Source organism: Chiroxiphia lanceolata, chromosome 7 (genome assembly GCF_009829145.1).
Source record: "Chiroxiphia lanceolata isolate bChiLan1 chromosome 7, bChiLan1.pri, whole genome shotgun sequence".
Classification (NCBI taxonomy): Eukaryota; Metazoa; Chordata; class Aves; order Passeriformes; family Pipridae; genus Chiroxiphia; species Chiroxiphia lanceolata.
This window is the reverse complement of record NC_045643.1, coordinates 29,598,846-29,615,892: the sequence shown is the minus strand read 5'-3', so window position 1 is coordinate 29,615,892 and position 17,047 is coordinate 29,598,846. Positions and strand designations below refer to the sequence as shown.

Here is a 17,047-nt window from a genome sequence, read left to right as displayed (position 1 = left end):
GAAGGAGGCCCCAAATTATATTTCCTATTGCCCACAATACAGTGCTGTAAAATCACTGACATTTTCCAAGCACAGCTGTATGCAGGAATGTGATCTATTTGGGCCATTACATCCAGATTTATCAATCTGTGGAGTTTCTAATCAGACATAGAGGGAGCACGTTCCACCTCTCAATCTAGTGCCTTGGCAGGTCAGTCAATCAGAGCATTTCTCCGCACAGCAATCCTGGATACACAATTCTGCTTTACATGCAGACAGGTAAAACCAGGAATGTTTTGCCCTTTGTCGACAATATCAAGAAAACTTACTAAAATTGCTTCTAGTCTGACCTTTGTAAATGCCTTCCTGAAACAGCAGGAGATAAGACCAAATATATCAGAGCTAAAGGAAAGTATATTTTGGAAAATAGATTTATACTGTATGGCAGGCTAAGTGTTTTTATCAGAGAATTGCCAATAGCAAATACTATTGGTTATACTGTCAATCTCACCAGGTCTGTCAGAATGATACTTTTTATTATTTACTTTTTTTTAAGGAAAAAACCTTGAACTCTTTTTATTACCATTAATGTTATTAATTAACATCCTGACAAGAAGAATGGGCAAATTGGATGGTTTGTTTAGAATGTTAGCACCCGTTCTTTATTATATGGCTATACTGGGAATAGGTCCTGCCAGTCATCCACCCTAGCCATGGCAAAGATGTTTGATAGCTTGAGAAAAATGGCAAATATTTAAACTTAACTTAGCATTAATTACCAACCAGCTCTAAGGAGTTAAGCATCAAGAAGGGAGTTAGGAAGAATAAAAATTGGTCATAATCAGAGCAGGGAGGAGATTTATTTCCCCAAATCGACCCCACTAGAAGCTTCTGCAAGAGAACTCCAGGTGTGATAAATTTATGGCCTCCCCTCTTACCCTCACTATTACTCTTTCCAAAGCAAAGAGTATTATATTCTCAAGTCCTTGACCTCAGATAAAGCCTGAGATTCCTTTCACTTCCCCTCACTGCATGTCCCCACGTCCATTTGCCAGCACCACATTCCAGTGTCACACTGCAGACAGGCCTCATAAATTAGCAATGATATTCTCGTGAATGCACCAGAGGAAACTATTCCTGTCAAAGCCATTGGGAAGTAACTAGGTTCAACTTATGTCAATTATTTCCAATTAGGAGGCACCATAAACTTCATTCTCAGAGTGCAGGGCTGATCGTGACCGTTCTCAACTGTCCAGGCAGAGCAATGAGACGCTCATTGATGCTACCACATAGGACGTAAAGGAATCAGATTCAGAGGAGCCCAAGAGGTTTCATAACCACGCAAGCTATGTTCTTCTCTTTCCTCTCCATTCCCCTCACTTGAACACATGTGGTGAGCCAGTGAACAAGATTCATTTGCTCTGAATTTGGCCTCGTGAAGTGAAAGGAAATGTGTCTGAAGTTATTCACAGGCAGACATGCTAAAATAATATAGAAGAAGGACTAACAGATGGGTTAGAAAAGTCTTTAGTGAAATAATTATATTCTGCCTTAGTACCTACACATGCAAGCTGCACATCTGTAAGGTTCCACGATCCTGATGAGGGGATGTATCTCCTAATTACATCAGCCAGCAAAGCAAGCCTTAAATGAGCTGTTGTTTCCATGTGCAGACAGTTACATGGCTTGCTCTCATCTCTATTGTCAAGACCATGTTATTTTTCTTTCTTTTCTCAACTGTTCTTAATTTTTTTCCTACATCTCCAGTGAAACACTCTCAGAGAGGAGGTAAAAAAGAAATAAAAAAGCTAATCTGATCCAGAAATGAGAGATGGAACTGGAGTTATGAAGCTAATGTATCAGAGGAGGGAGATTTAGAAAATATTAATGCCACAAAGGACATGAAATCACTTAGTTTCAGCTCCTGTATATTGCATGATCTTCATTTTCATTTGCTAGCCCAGGATGGTATCCATAACAGCTGAGTCAAGTATATATTCTGAAAAGGCATCTAATGCTGATTTCAGGAGGAAACCTCACACTGGATGAGGCCTTATAGAGCCATGGTTTGCAGCCTCCAGCCTCAGGTCCATTTTAATAAATTTGCAGATTTAAATTTTCAAAATTTCAAGCCTGTTACCAGAAGGCTTAAATCCACAGGTGGTCCCATGAAATTTTAGAAACCCACCAATCTAGAACTGATGCTCTCAGGCTGTGTGATTTGTCAATGGTATGTAAAGATTTCCCATCACAGCTGAAAGGTAACACCAAAGTTCATTAGCAAGCCATGCAATTGGATACTCCATCAACAGCTGAACATCTAATCTAAAGAAGAATATTGGTAATCTGAATTTCCAACAACATAGATAAGAAAAGACATCTAAGGGATTGGTGAATGAGAACATGCTAGCAGAATTAAATATGTTTAATACGGTTAAGAGGCACATAAGAGAAGACATGCCAACATTCTACAGATATTTCAGGGTTATTAATTCATCCCTTTTCCTGGCATTTGTCTCCTTAAGAGAGATAAATAAGACCAAAAGGACATAAACAAGGGAATAATAAAAAACAAAAAGTGAGAAAAATATAAATTGAATATGAGGGAGAGGAGAAAAAATAAACATCTAGTCAGTCACTGCCATCAGGCAGTGAAATATTTTCCCTGATGAAACAGTGAAAGAGGTATATCCCTGTTACTGGAAATATCTTAAACTAAACTAGGCCGTCACATGGGAATGGTTCTGCAGAAAACCAAAACTAAAGTCTAGTAAAGTTTTGTCTTAAGACGCAGTGAAACATTTCAGCAACAACCTGCCTCGGGTGCACCAGCAAGAGAAAGCATTTGATCCATTCTGCTTTACACAGATCAATCAGGATTTTAATGGATTTACAGATTATCAATTACAGATAGAGGATGCTTCAAATCTAAGTCCAAATGTTGTAACATGATCTGACAGCCAGAGCTGAGACTGGATAATTTCTGGCCATGGATACTTAGAGAAAAATAGGACGGACAAATGGACGGAAGGAAGGAAGGTCTACCTGTAACAATTGCCTCTAATTCCAAAAGAAGCAAAAATTCCTTTCCACTGTACTCTCAGAAGGAGTGGAAGGGTAGTTGCCCTCACTGCAAACACACTCTAATGTTTCCCCTGCTTCTTGGTTAACTGCCTCCCACCCTATTCTCAAGGCCCTCAGTCTCCACTGCAGGAGTTACAATTGATTTTTTTATCACTGTCTCTCATAAACCATTCTCCTCTATGTCCCAACAGTTTGTGTTGCTTTCCTGTAAACTGCTTGCAATTTCTCATGGGCTTTGAGACCTTTCATCGACCCAGTGTGGTGATTTTCTGATTGTAATTCCTTCTGCTGCCATGCTCTGCAGTGTGCATGCTGACTTCCAAACCTCGGAGACAGGATCCAGCCCAGCTCCAAACGTTTGAATTGAGCAGCGTGACCCAACACAGCAATAGCTTTTCCTCAGTATACAGAAGGAGTAACAAAAATCGCTCCAGACAGCAAAAGTCTCCAATTAAGACTCTTACCTGTGCTACCTCTTCAAAATCATCATGTCTTTTCTGCAGCGCACGTGCTCTGTGTAGGGACTTCCCCACGCCTGTGTGTTTGCTCAGAAAGGCTTCCCCGTGATTTTCAATCCAGTCCAGTACCTGCCAAAAAAGAACATCCAGTTACCTCTCCTGTCGCAGCAGCACAGAGAAATCCTGTGAGGGTGAGGATGAAACAGCCACAGAGGAATGCTTTCTACTTGCTATGGCTGAATACATGCAGATCCGTCAAAGTCCGTTCCACTACACAGAAGATAAATGTTTATAGATGCTACTGTAAATTAGGTTTATTGAATTTTTACTATTCAATTTATTTTGAAGTGTAGCTTAGTTATTTGAGCCTGGCAGATATTAAATATTTACTTTCACATAAATGAATTTTGGGGAATGGGAATCAGAAATCTGGAATCTTTTACAGGAAGTACCCTCCTCTGAAGAGCTCCTTGAGTAAATTGAAAACCAGCAATAACTGATTTCATATGTCAATGTGAGAGTGAGTACAAAAGCATGGCAGAAGGATCAATTAAAATCTATTTTTATGTGAGGAGAAAGCATTATCAGAGAAAATGGAATTAAAAGGTTAAGAAACCTTCACTGTAGGCCATAAAATATTGACAGAGTGCACCCTCCAAGTCTTTTGAGTTTTGAGTTCCAAATGTTACTGATCCCTATGGAAAAGTAGGGTGACAAATCTGATATTCTTGGAGTTAAAAAATTTTCTTTCAAAAATAGGTAGTTTCTATGTTGACTATCCATGTGGAGTTTCTTCTCACAGTAACACTGGCACTAAAATTTAGGTCAAACCTGTTCTGGGTCTACTGCAAGCTGGAAAAAACCAATTTGACCATATAAGCTTGGGAAATTTCAGGAGGTGATGGCCACGCTTTCTACATCCCTTTCCCAATACACAGAAGCTAAGGGAATAAATAGTACTAGATCAGTGCTGGTATTTCTGTAACAGCAGCTAGGACTTCATCCAGCGAGGAGCTCTGCACTCGCAGTGAGCTGTGGATCCTCACTGCTACTGATGCTGATGGACTAGGAGACAACAGCTGGGACATCTGTCACACAAGGGATAGGACACTGCAAGCACCCCCAGGATAGTGATACTACCACAGATATTATTGATTAAGCACAGAAACCTAAGACTAGAAAAATGGAAGATGTGATTATTTTTTAATTATTATTTCAGGCAAGTAAAACTATTTCATGGCTTGGTTGTACAGAATCTAAACCACCTGGGCTCTCAGCATTTTCTGTAATGTAGAATGCAAGCATATTTTTATACGAAGTTCTAAGTACAAACAAAGCTTTATACACATATACTTAGGTTCCAGCCCTTTTCTTTGCTGGAAAAAGCATTTTTTAATTAATGCTCCGTGCTTACAACATATTTTTCATCCACAGAGTTCAAATAATTACACAAAATGGGGTATCAAAGTACTTTATGTCCTGCAGGGACAACACATATTTGGCACAAGTCACACTGTGGGTATGAGGAAGCAGGACCAGATGTGTTGGCAGTACAGCCATTACCTCCTGCTTCCCTTTCTCTGACCAGTTTGTCTCCCATTTGCTCTGGGTAGAGAATACTAAATGAATTCCTTCAAACTGTTTGACAGTCATGTGCCAATTGGTCTGCTAAGAGCTTTTCTGCAATATATTTTTGACCAGAATTTTTGACCAGAATCTCTATATAACTTGTATTAACAATTATTGGAGGGTAGCCTTCTAGCATTTGTGTCATTAACAGTCTGCAAATAATTCCATTAACAACATCTTTCCTCCTGTCAGTAGTTTTCAACTTATCTATTAAAAATGGAACCAGATCCAAATTCAAGTTCGGAAAAAATCTCATCTAATATTATTTTTTAAATGGCAAGTGGCTTTAATTTAAACAATGTTTCATATTAAATTAGTATGCAGTATGTGCTTTCTGTTTATTAATAATTGATAAGCCACTCACTGTAACTACAGGAAACTATTCCAGGAACTTTTTCATGCTTATAGCATTGAAGTAGTAATTACATAATGATAAAATTTTTTATCCCAACCAATGTTATACTGGCCTGTTTTAGTCACTATTAGGTGACTGTTGACAGGGACTGACTCTTCCATTTTATAAACAGATGTTTTGTTACACGCCTCAATTCAGAGTAAGAAATAAAACACATGACACTCACTGTTAACAAAGATGAAAATAAAGAAAATTAATGTAGACCACAGTACTGGCCAAAAAAAGGAAACTTTACTCTCTCTCTCTCTCAAAAAAAAAAAAAAAAAAAAAAGCCAAAAACCAAAGTGATAAAACATTCATACATAGGTAATAAGCCTTTGTTCCAGGACTCATATAAGAGCTGGCAACTCCTGCCGCAGTGTCTTATGTTGCACTTGAGAAGTTATTCCATAATGCCTGACATTCCTCTACCGTGAAAACTTCCCTCCAAAGTTATCTATGCAGGTATTGATTAGGTTTCCAAATCTTTCATTTATAAAATTAGATATAAAATACCCCTTGAGGTATCAAAATTGTATACCCACTTAATAAATCAAATCCTTGTGAGCAGACAAGATTAAAAAAATAATCCAGAAATCATCTACTTAAGACATTTGCTGTGACACCCTATTTGATTACTTCTTTCCTATGTCTCTTCTGTGCTTAGAGTGCCATGTCTCAGATTTGACACACCCTTCCTTCTCTTTAAAAAGTTGTGGTTTAAATTGTTTTATTAGGTCTTTTTTTCTGCTGCCAATTCCCTCGAGAAATAACTACTCTTAGAGAATAACTTGCTTAACAGCATGTTCTATGTCTCGGAAAACCATGTTAACATATCTGACCACTCCAGTTTTCAATGAATTTGTTTTCACAACCATCTTATGAAATACATAAATGCTATAATTTCATTTTGCATAAAAGGAGGGGAAAATACATATATTACATACATATATATACACATACACACACACACACACACACACACACATATATATATAAAGACTAAGTGAATTACTGAGGTGTCCCAGAAAGCTGACAAAAGACAGGATATTAGGATGAGGTTCTGATAAGCTGATAGCTCTAATTAACAAAAGAATTCTCAGCATTTACTAATGTGCTAAAAAAAATATATATTTTTCCTTATATAAAGCACTTGCATCTAATAAGCTCACAATAATTTGCAACCATGGAGAAATATCACATCTTTGTTTCCATCCTACAAGGCACAGAAAGTTTGCTCTCAATGAGGAGTTGAGGTACAGAATAACAGATGTATGGAATAACTGAGTGAGGATAGCAACAGCAAGAACATAAATCTGGACAGACACAAAGCACTTACTCTCCAGTGCAAATAATGAGAAATGTTAAGCAATTAGTCTGTGGCAAATACAGGAACAACTCTGAAAGGTCACAGTTAAACCTGAAATCACCAGCACTTGTAAACATCTACGTGTCAGCGAATTTGGAGAAATTCTCCCTTACTCTGAAGAGAGGAAATGTCTTTAGAACAGCATAACTGTGTAATAATTCAAGATAAACATTTAATGTTTTAATTGAGAGCACAGACTGTGTAACTTACTCTACTGCTGAAAATTAACATCTTGAGATAGAGTTAGCCACTGAAGTTACAGTAACTTAGTTCAAATAATTTAATTACTCCTCAAAAACTTAAAGGAGCTTGAAGATGCCATTAAAAATGCAGTTAAGAGTGTTTTCCAAATTACATCTTCAAATTTCCTAATTGTCCTTAATTGCTAAGCTATTTTTTTTCTAGCTAGGAAAAGACTGTAAGTCATGAGTTCTTTGGAATTAAAATATTGTACTACAGATTCATCATCTGAGGTGTTTCTTGAAACATAAGATTTATTTTTTAACTCCAGTATATTCCAGCTCTCTTTCTCAGTGCATTTACTACTGTACTCACATTAGTTTGAAAGCTACTTGAGACAGGGTCCTAGAGCTCTGTCCTGCTTGGCAGCTCCTAGCACAGGAAAGCCCAATCTTGCCTCACTGCAATTGGAATCCAGGCTAACCACTGCTCTGTGGACACACTCCATATGTGGGCAGCATTTTCCAGTCCAGACTGTCCATTAGATAATCCTGCATTAATAAAAACCTAACTGACTTCAAAGTTCAAGACACATGTCCAAGCATGGTTGCAGCTGTCCCTGGAATCACCTAGGAAGCATCAAAACTCACAGACAGCTTCTGAAAGAATGGGAGGATAAGAGGCTTGGTATGTTACCTTCAGCTATGGCAAATTCCCATCCCACCCCTTACTGACCCCATCACTACAGGCGAGTTCACTGGGGTAGCTGTTTCTGCTATTCCTCTGCTCAGTCCCATAGGATGTCCACAGGAGGAAATAAATGAGCTGCTCCATTAACTCTGATGGTAACTTCCATGGGACTGCAGAAATTGTGCATGTGAGGCTAGGAGGTGAGAAGGTGGCTCCCTTTCTTTCCTAATATTGTGTTTAATTTCCAGTTAGCAAACTGAGCATCAGGCTCAAAAGCATGACTGTTTGCTGGGAGCCTGTAACAGAAGCAGAACACAAACCAAATATACTCAAGAAGCCCAGCTGATGTCAGCAACGTATATTGGTGGGAACATTGCAGGACACACACGTGAACTAAAAAGATGTTAATCTCTCTCTTTCTTTTTCTTTCCCCAGCTTGTTTAAGATCAAAAATGGTAGAGGCAGTCTTTTCTTTCTATCATAATGTGCATGTCCTGTCTCCTTATCTCCTTAGGGGCACAATTACACACCCAACAAAATAAACAGCGAACCCAAGTCACCAAGAAAATTAAATAAAACTCAGTACAGTGACAGCAGGCTGAGTGTGCTGGCTATTACAGTCATTGTATGGCTGGATGACCACGAGATTCAAAATGCTACCTGGAGGAAGAATAGCCATAACTGTCCCTTTAGAACGATCTGTGTAACTGCAGAAATAATAATAGTGGCAATTCAGACAGGCTTCATCTGAGCACAGCACTGAGAGGCAGGTGCTTCAAAGAGAAACAGTTCCAGAGCCCTCTCTACACTCCTTTTTGCTGACATTTGAAATTCTGCCTACAGGAAGTCTGAGACCTATGGCACACCTAAGATGGCAAAATAAATATGGCCCAGGTGAGGTCAGGGAAAAACCTTCTTGTTAGTCCATTTGCAGGGAATGGTGATTGTATGGGATAACACAGGAAAACATGGGAAGAAAGAAATGGAAGACTGGTTTTAAAGGGAAAAGGTTGAAGAAGCAATCAGGCAATAATTAAGCAAAGTTCTGGAATGATAATTGCTCTTCCTCTAGGCTAATTCGTATGATGGAAATCTGGCAAGATGATTGCATTAGTGCAGTTAAGGTCAAGTCTTTTAATAACTTAAAAAAAGTTAATTTGATTTTTAAATTAAAAAAAAAAGCAATGGAGCACTATTTTTAAAGGGTAGACTTTTCAACATAGCTCTGTGAAAATGAAGTCTTTCTGTAAGTATCTTTCCTAATCAGTAAACGTGAAAAATAAGAAACATTTGATATGTTTATCTGATTTAAATTAAAACCTCCTTGGGAAACAATTCTTTCTAAGCAAGTCCTCATGATATGCACCCATTTTACATGAATACAAAATTTGAAAGAAGTAGTAAATCCATTAATCTAAGGAACTATATCTGTTGTTGAAGCTAGTTGAAAGATTTCTGCATTTTCACATCTTTTAAACTGTATATCTTTTCGAATAAATGAATGAAGATGAAATGAGAATAACTTCAATAGGAATCACAGAATCATTAAGGTTGGAAAGAAACTTTAAGATCATTGACTCCAACCACTAACCCAGCATTAAACTACATTCCTAAGACATCTACACATCTTTTAGATATCTCCAGGGATGGTGACTCTACCACTTTCCTGGGCAGCCTGAACACTGAGGCTTGCTCAAATACACCAGTCACTGACCCCTGCCCTCGTCCTACAGGAGGAGATGAGAAGTGTAAACTGGTGATTAGGATGCAGTTTGTTGTGTTAGCAGTGACAGAGCACCCCAACGTCTGCATTTGACCCAGGCCCATGTTGAACAGTTCCATTTCCTGAGTGAGATGACCCATTGAAGTGCCTCAGCCATGGGAATCATTAATCTTTGTTACTCTAAGACCCCCTGTTTTGCCATAGTGACTCTTACAACTAGGTTACTCTGAAAACTGAAAATAAGTTATAACATTTTACACTTTAAGCAGTAAAGAGTCAGATCTTGATCTCAAAACAGCATAAACCTGGCATAGCTCAAAGGGGTTAGTTTAACTCTTTGGTAAGAGAGTTGTAATAAATTCCAGAGCAATTTCACCCAATTTATTCAGCTTTAAATGAGGCGTCATTTCGAATAGGTGCATAAGCATTGCCTAACTTCAAACACATGAATAGAGCCTCTAAAATCTGCAAGGCTTATGTCAGTGAAAGGAAGCCAGGCAGTATCAAGCTGCCACCATGAGCACTTTATTGCTTGCTCTTGAGATACAATGGGATAACTAAATTCTGGTGTGATACCAGGAATTCATATGGCACTCCAAAACTTGCAGTTTTATAGTCTCATCACTATTTCCACTCACAAAAATCAAACCTTATCTTTATCTTCTCTGTAGCTACTATTATGAATGCCCAGTAACTCCAAGGCCTTGCATGTCTGAAACCTCCTATTCCAAAAGCTCTGCTTTTGCCAAGCCTGCTTTTTGTAACCAGGAAGTGTAGTTAAAAGGTTTGTGCTTCAGATCATACTTTACGTCCAAAGCTTAATGTAAATGTTTTGTTACATTGCACAGCAACAAAATCCAATCTTTTCTGTCAAAGCCCTTCAAGATTGTACAAGCCTAGTAAGTAAAACTTCCTGACTGCACTAGATTCTGCAAATACAAGACAGAGAATCTCTTGGCTGAGGATACTTCATTTTCTTCCAGTAGAAGAACGAGAAGCTACACATCATACATGCATTTATGAGCAATGCAGTTCAAAGTAGATGTGCTCTCAGGATACCCATGAACCATTCCCTTATCAGGAGGTAAAAGGGCCTCTAATTGATAATTTGCACATTTGCCAGGGAGACCACTGGATCTGAGTGGAGGAAGTACCCAGGGTGGTATTGTCAGCTTCTATCCATCACAATTCCATCTCCTGGACAATGTTGCTCTGTACAGGCTGGAATGGCCAGCCCAATCCCATGCCTTCTACCAGGCCCTCTGGGAGAACTTGGTGTCAGCAACAGCACCAGGGAAGACAGAACTAACACAGGGAATCGGAAGAAAAACAAAATGAAAAATCCCCCCAAACCCACAACAACTGAAAGAGATTTAATAAGACCTAATCCCCTGTAATGAATAAAATGCCTACAAAGTCTGATTTAAATCAGTTTCTTTTTGTATTCCAAATCATTGCTGAAAAAAGACTCCTTTTCCCTCCTATCCCTGGCCCTGTCACAGCAGGGTAATGTCAACTAAAGGTCTAGCTGAGAAAAATACACCAAAATACAAAGGAACTTATCCTCTGGCTTTTCCTGCTATTATTAATGGTTTATAATAGAACCCAAAACAAAATTCAGCCATTCTCATTTGTGGTTTTTTACCTCATAATAAAAACTGAGCTCCCTTTTTCACTTCTTTCTTCATTATAAATTTATGTTGGTGGCCCAGTAAAGTATTTTTGACAGATTTTTTAAAGATGGGGATCACACCTCATGTTTAAACCAAAAACATCATCTTTGGCTCCCGTGAAATTATTTTTATTTTCAGAGGCATCTGTATATGAGTCTGTAACTCAGATCTTATTCTCACCAAAAGCCACTGCAAAGTTTCAACTGACTTTGGCAAATGCAGATCACAGACCCCGTGTTTGTCAAGTTAAAAGGCAGGAACTACACATGCATCCAGCAGAACCTGAGTCTCTGGACACACACCATGTTCTATTTTCCTTCTGAATATATGTAATTCATATGACAGCGTGTCCCAGGCTGCACAGGTTAATGCAGGTAAGTGCACTCCCCATGCAGATACAGCCCTGCTGATGCAGTTCAGCAGTGGCAGGAGGGAACTGTGCCTTACTGTGTTCACTCTCTTTGGTTAAACACATCAACTCCTGCTAGAGTTTTAAGAAATAAGCAAAAAAGCAACAAGGATTTCATATCTAAAGCAGACTGGAATTGGAGTGATTTGGTTCAATGCTCAGCACTGCAGTTCAGCAAATGACTCAACGTCCCTGCCTCCATTCACGTTTCTGAAATGACATTACCCACATTTACAGATGCAATAAGCAAGGCTGAAAGAGGAAGTGCTTGGAGTGAAAGCTGCCTTGAAGCTTTTTCAGCCTCTGGCAATACGTAGCTCCAAATTTGGTTGGGAATTCTAGGAACTTTTTCCAATGCAAGAACACACTGAAATATTATAAATAGTAAGCAACATCATGGCAACTGTGCAAAAGTGAACAGGTAATCCATTGAAAGGCAGGGCTTTAAAATCAGGTGTAAGCTGCTCCTAAACCTCTGAGGTATAATTGCCTAATTGCTGACCATATACCTATAAATCCTGAAATAACATAGCTCAATCTGTCCATGTGGTAATGACTAATTCATCTTCAGAAAATAATATAGACAGCCTACCAAGTTCTTCTGCATTTAATTCAGCTCAGACATTAAGTAATAAGTCACTTCTTTCAAACTGGCTTGAGAGGTGGTATATCCCATTATCACCACACAAGCAATCTGAGGTTTCAGGGTTTTTATTCGGTGTGTTTGTTTGTTTGTTTGTTTGTTTTAAGGTGGAATTGAGTGAACAGAGCTACACTCATTAACACAGTTCGAGGACTGGACAAGAAGGATGAACTTTGATGCCTCTTCAATCCTTTCTCAAGGAAGATCTCTCTTAAAACATTACAACAGATAATGTTCCCTTAAGTCAGTCAAAAATTTTTGAGCATCATTTTGCCTTTCCTTTTCATCACAACTCCTCCGTGTGGTATGTATGTACTCAACTGTGCCTGGGTCTCTTTCAAAAGTCAGGGAACTAATGCAGCTGCTATTAAGTCTGATTTTTTAATCACTCCCTGCTTTTGCTCGCTAATTGTAGCTATTCCAAATACCATCACATAATTAAGGAGGTCTTTTCAAAAGAAAAAACATGCAGTCCCATTTACCCTGGGAGGGAAAAACAACCTTACAGACCTATCAGTATTTTGCTGCATACTGCAACTAAATTAATGAGGGGAATTAAATACAGAGCCAATTAAAACATTTAAAAAACCTTCCTTTATTCCTTTGTCTACATTCAACCAAATAAAGAAGTCCCCATGAGGTCAGATTGTAGGTGTTTTTATGAGCTTTCTGGACATTATGTGAAAGTTTCACCTCTGCATAATTTCTCATTTTAACAACAAAAATCTAACCTCTGTAGTTAAAAACCCCACTGGTCTGTCAAAAGCAGAACATCCACATTGTGTTCTTTGCAGTGGGGGCAGCCTTGTAAAGCACAGCTGATATTAGTGAACACATCTGAGTAAATTATACAACTACTGAGACAAGTGGGTCCAGAAGAGTGTCCTAAATATGCAAAAATAAACGCATATAGTCTTATTCACACTTCTCACTGTTTCTATCACCTACAGATATCCTACAAGCCCATCTGGAAACAGGACTGTAGGAGTTTATCCAGACAAGACAGTGCCTGCAGCAGGATCCTTGTTCATCAACAGCTTCTGCAGTGGAAATCTCTACAGAATAACAATTCCCCCAGGCACCCCCTTCCTAGAAGCTTCTGTTGCAAAAGTATGCCAAATAGTTATGAAAGAGCTCCAGAGTATGCCTAAGTGAAGACATTCTAAATATCTTCCATATCAATGGCCCATGCACCAATGAGACTGTTCTCAACTTTTCTAGCAGAGGCTCAAAAGTTGATGGTGACCTGCTGTAGCAGTGCTTTTCCATTCCCCACCCACCTCTGAGAACTTTCACATTATTGTAGACCTATAAACCTGGACAATAGTCAGAATTACCTGTCTGCTCCCAGATATGCCACCCTCCCATGAACACCACAGCTACTCTCTTCACGCCATGATGAGGTACCCACTGCCTCCCGCTCCACCTTAACTCATTACCTTTTCACAGGCTTATATGGCAAAAATAACCCTGTGTCTGCTTTCTGCAGATGGCTGTTATGTACTTGTACAGTTCTTTACATCTATAAACATATCATGATGGTTTGAAACTGATTCACATTTGGAGAATAGTGAGAGTACGATGTGTTGGAGTCCCATCCACCTTCATGTAAAGAAGAGTTGTTCCCAGCTCTAGTAATTAGTGAGATGTAGGATTTAGTTATGTCTCTCTTGGAAACAACACGTTCCATTCAGGGCTCTGGCAGAGCTGGCTGGGTGTAGGCTGGGCATTGTCACAGCAGTACTTGTCCATTTCCTCTGGATACTGGCTGAGGTCACACAGCCCCAGCCTCTAGGATGCAAGCTCCCCAAAAGAGAGTGGGAATATACACATGCCTCTCCTACCCTGAGAAAGAACTTCTTTCAACTTAACATTGCTTTCCTTTGGCACAGTTCACGTTTATCAAATGTATCCCACTTATCTTTCATTTTCTTGATTAAATATTTTACTTCGCAAAATTTGGCAACTGCCCCTCTAAAAACATTCCAAGTAAGAGAACAATAGACAGACAAATGAAGAACTAATGTTTCTTCCTTAATGCCTGGATTGCTACTAATGTTCCCAGAATATTGTTTTAAAGGAAATCAAAAGAAAAGAAAATATCTTCAGGTTAAAAACTTTGTTGTATTCCTTAAATGCTGAACTTCTTTTAGAGCAAGTTTCAAAGCTGAGTGTGGGTGGAGAAGCTATAAATAACCACATTTGTGTATGCTCCTTCTGTACAAGACACAGAAAGTGTGTTCTGCATCAGCATAGAAAGATGCTGCTGCGCTCTGCATGAAGCTTCCTGATGCTGGCAGGTAGAGTATTTCTTTTGCAGTTATGCTGCTGGTGTTGCTCTTTGTGAGTCTTTTCTCCAGCTCTCAGGAATCACACCTGGCACTTAGCTGCAGTGTGATCACTTAGTAATACAACTCATCAAATCTGTCAGTCTCTTACCAACAATAATATTCAGAAGTATTTTCAAACCTAGTGTAGAAGGTTTTCGTTGTTGCCGTCCATAGCACTAGTTAGAACAGTGATTTTTCTCCTTCTGAGGCTAATACATTTTCCCCAGGTCCCCCTTTCTTGTCCCGTGTTTGTCCTTTCAGATCAGTTTTACAGGGCACAACTGCCACGTCAGGCAGAGCTGGGGCCATATCTAGTCTAAGGTCTGGGTCTCCCCATCTGGGCTGTTTGCTTGGTCATAATCAGTGTTTTCTGAAAGAATACCCCAGGTCTCTCATAGCTTAAGAGGATGGGAAGAACACTGTCCCAGGCAGAGTAAGCATTGAAGAAAAGGCAACCTGCAAAGCTCTTGATTTTTTACTCAAGCAAGCCTCCATTTCATTTTCCTTTATGATTGCTTCCATCACTTTAGGCTTTGAAGTTCCCAGGAACAGAAATATCTGAGCATGCTCAGTGTCTGGCCCAGTTCCCTCCTCATGTGCACTTATGTGGGGGATCTCTACAGCTTTTCAGTATCAGCAGATAAAACAATATCCTAATTATTAGAAACCTCTTGTATGTTGAGTTAATGCTCAGACTCTGCTGTGACCATCTGTACTAGGGATTTTATTAATTCTTCAAATAGTTATTTAGCACCTTGTGTTTCTTCCTACCTTTAGTAACTGCTTTGCTTCCCTGGCACCACATTGACAGAAAAACAGTATTTGCACTCTGATAGTAAGTAGAGACATACTCAGGACCCAGTTGATTTAGATTTCTAAGGTCTTGACCTCCAAGTTGTTACTAATGACATGTATGATCACAGCTAATTTTCATGTTTGTGAACACAGCATCACAGGGTTGATTTTCATGTTTGTGAGGAAAAGCTTTCTGATCCTATAGAGAAATTTGTGCATTTTAAAGTGTGGCCCTTTGTGGCTTGTGAAGTATTTTCCTTGCATTTGTTTGCTTCGGGTTTTTTCTCAGTGGGAGTGTCCAAAAATGTTAAAGGACCCCTTGAAATACAGCAGGCACACAGGAGGGAACAGAGGAGCTACATGAGCTCTTTAGAAAAGTACGTTATCCTCAAATATGTAAGTAGAACTACTGATTGTAACTCTGCCAGTGACAGATGTGGCTATGGTCTTCAAGAGAAGAAGCAAAACAAAACTAATAGAAAGTGGATAAAGACTCAGAAAAAAACACAAGTGTTCTTCACAGTTCGAACCCTGATTTGCTTTATGGTCCCTTGCAGTGCCTCAGTTTGTAAAACAAAGAAAGAAATCCAATGATAGATAAATGTCAGACTAAGATAACGATATCATTACTTCTGTCACTAAATGCACATTTTGATAGTATAAACCCACCTAAATTGTTACTAGTTTAAACAAGATATTTAAAGGTAAGTAGCAATTTGAAAGGACTGATAAAGGAAGGATGAGCTTTACAACAGAGTAGTCTTTAATGCAAGCACAATGCTCCAGGCCCTACAGAGGCACTCCTCACTGTGCTTGAGTTGTCTCCTTCATCGCAGAGGAAACTGCTGACTGACCAAGATATTAAATAAAGCACTGCTTTGGGTTACTACTGGGACCAGATGATTTAATCATCCTGGTTTAACAAGGCTTACAATCACAGCACACAGCAGAGACAGGTTTAGTAAGAGAACAAATCCCAACTGGGACAAATGGGTCTTGGTACAGAGTCTCGTAGCATTACAGAAAAACTCACCAGGATGGCACCGCACTGCAGAAGTCTTAAACAGCCCTGCCAGGAACAGAGCCCTTTGGGGCTGAGCATCATGCCAACAGCTAGGAAAACATAACCTTTCTCCATAGGGCTCTGACCTAATTAGAGACTAGAGGCAAAATACAAGAGCGCAAACCATGTGGGAAAGGAGAAGGAGAACATGGATAAAAGGAGTGGATATTCTTCATCAGGGAGTTTTCTAGGATCTCTTGTCTTTTAAATAAATAGCCAGATGTCCCAAACATTTTATCTCTCAGTTTATGTGTGTCAGGCTCTGTGCAGGGAGAAAGGAATGCACTGCAAGGCTGTGTCTGACCTGCTGGCAGCGCTCCCCTGACACTGGTCCTGCCCAGGGATTCAAGCCTGCACCATAGCTTTTCTCCTGCTGTAGGGCTACTGTAGCATGTCCTCTGCTTATGCTCCCTGTCTGTCAATCCCTGCTCAGGCAACCCATCTTGACACAGGGTGTCCAGGGTAAAGAAGTCACAGTTCAGTACTGCAAGTAAGTGGGGAAAGGGCTGAGTTACTGTGATGTTCAAGAAGCTCTGCGTGCAGCACACAGACCCCATGCTGAGCCAGGCATTGGGGATGCAGGACACAGCAGAGCTGAGATAAAAAGCCCAGGATGTTTGCATCATTG

The 17,047-nt window shown here is 39.5% G+C and overlaps 1 protein-coding gene across 2 annotated transcripts in view; it reads right to left on the bottom strand.

The window, feature by feature from the left end:
- Positions 1 to 17,047, bottom strand: part of KALRN (kalirin RhoGEF kinase) — a 506,307-nt gene that overhangs the window by 229,985 nt on the left and 259,275 nt on the right. For both annotated transcript variants that reach the window (XM_032693924.1, XM_032693926.1), the window contains exon 11: positions 3,528 to 3,650. In XM_032693924.1, the coding sequence (XP_032549815.1) occupies positions 3,528 to 3,650 (123 nt within the window). The remainder of the gene's footprint in view (positions 1 to 3,527; positions 3,651 to 17,047) is intronic.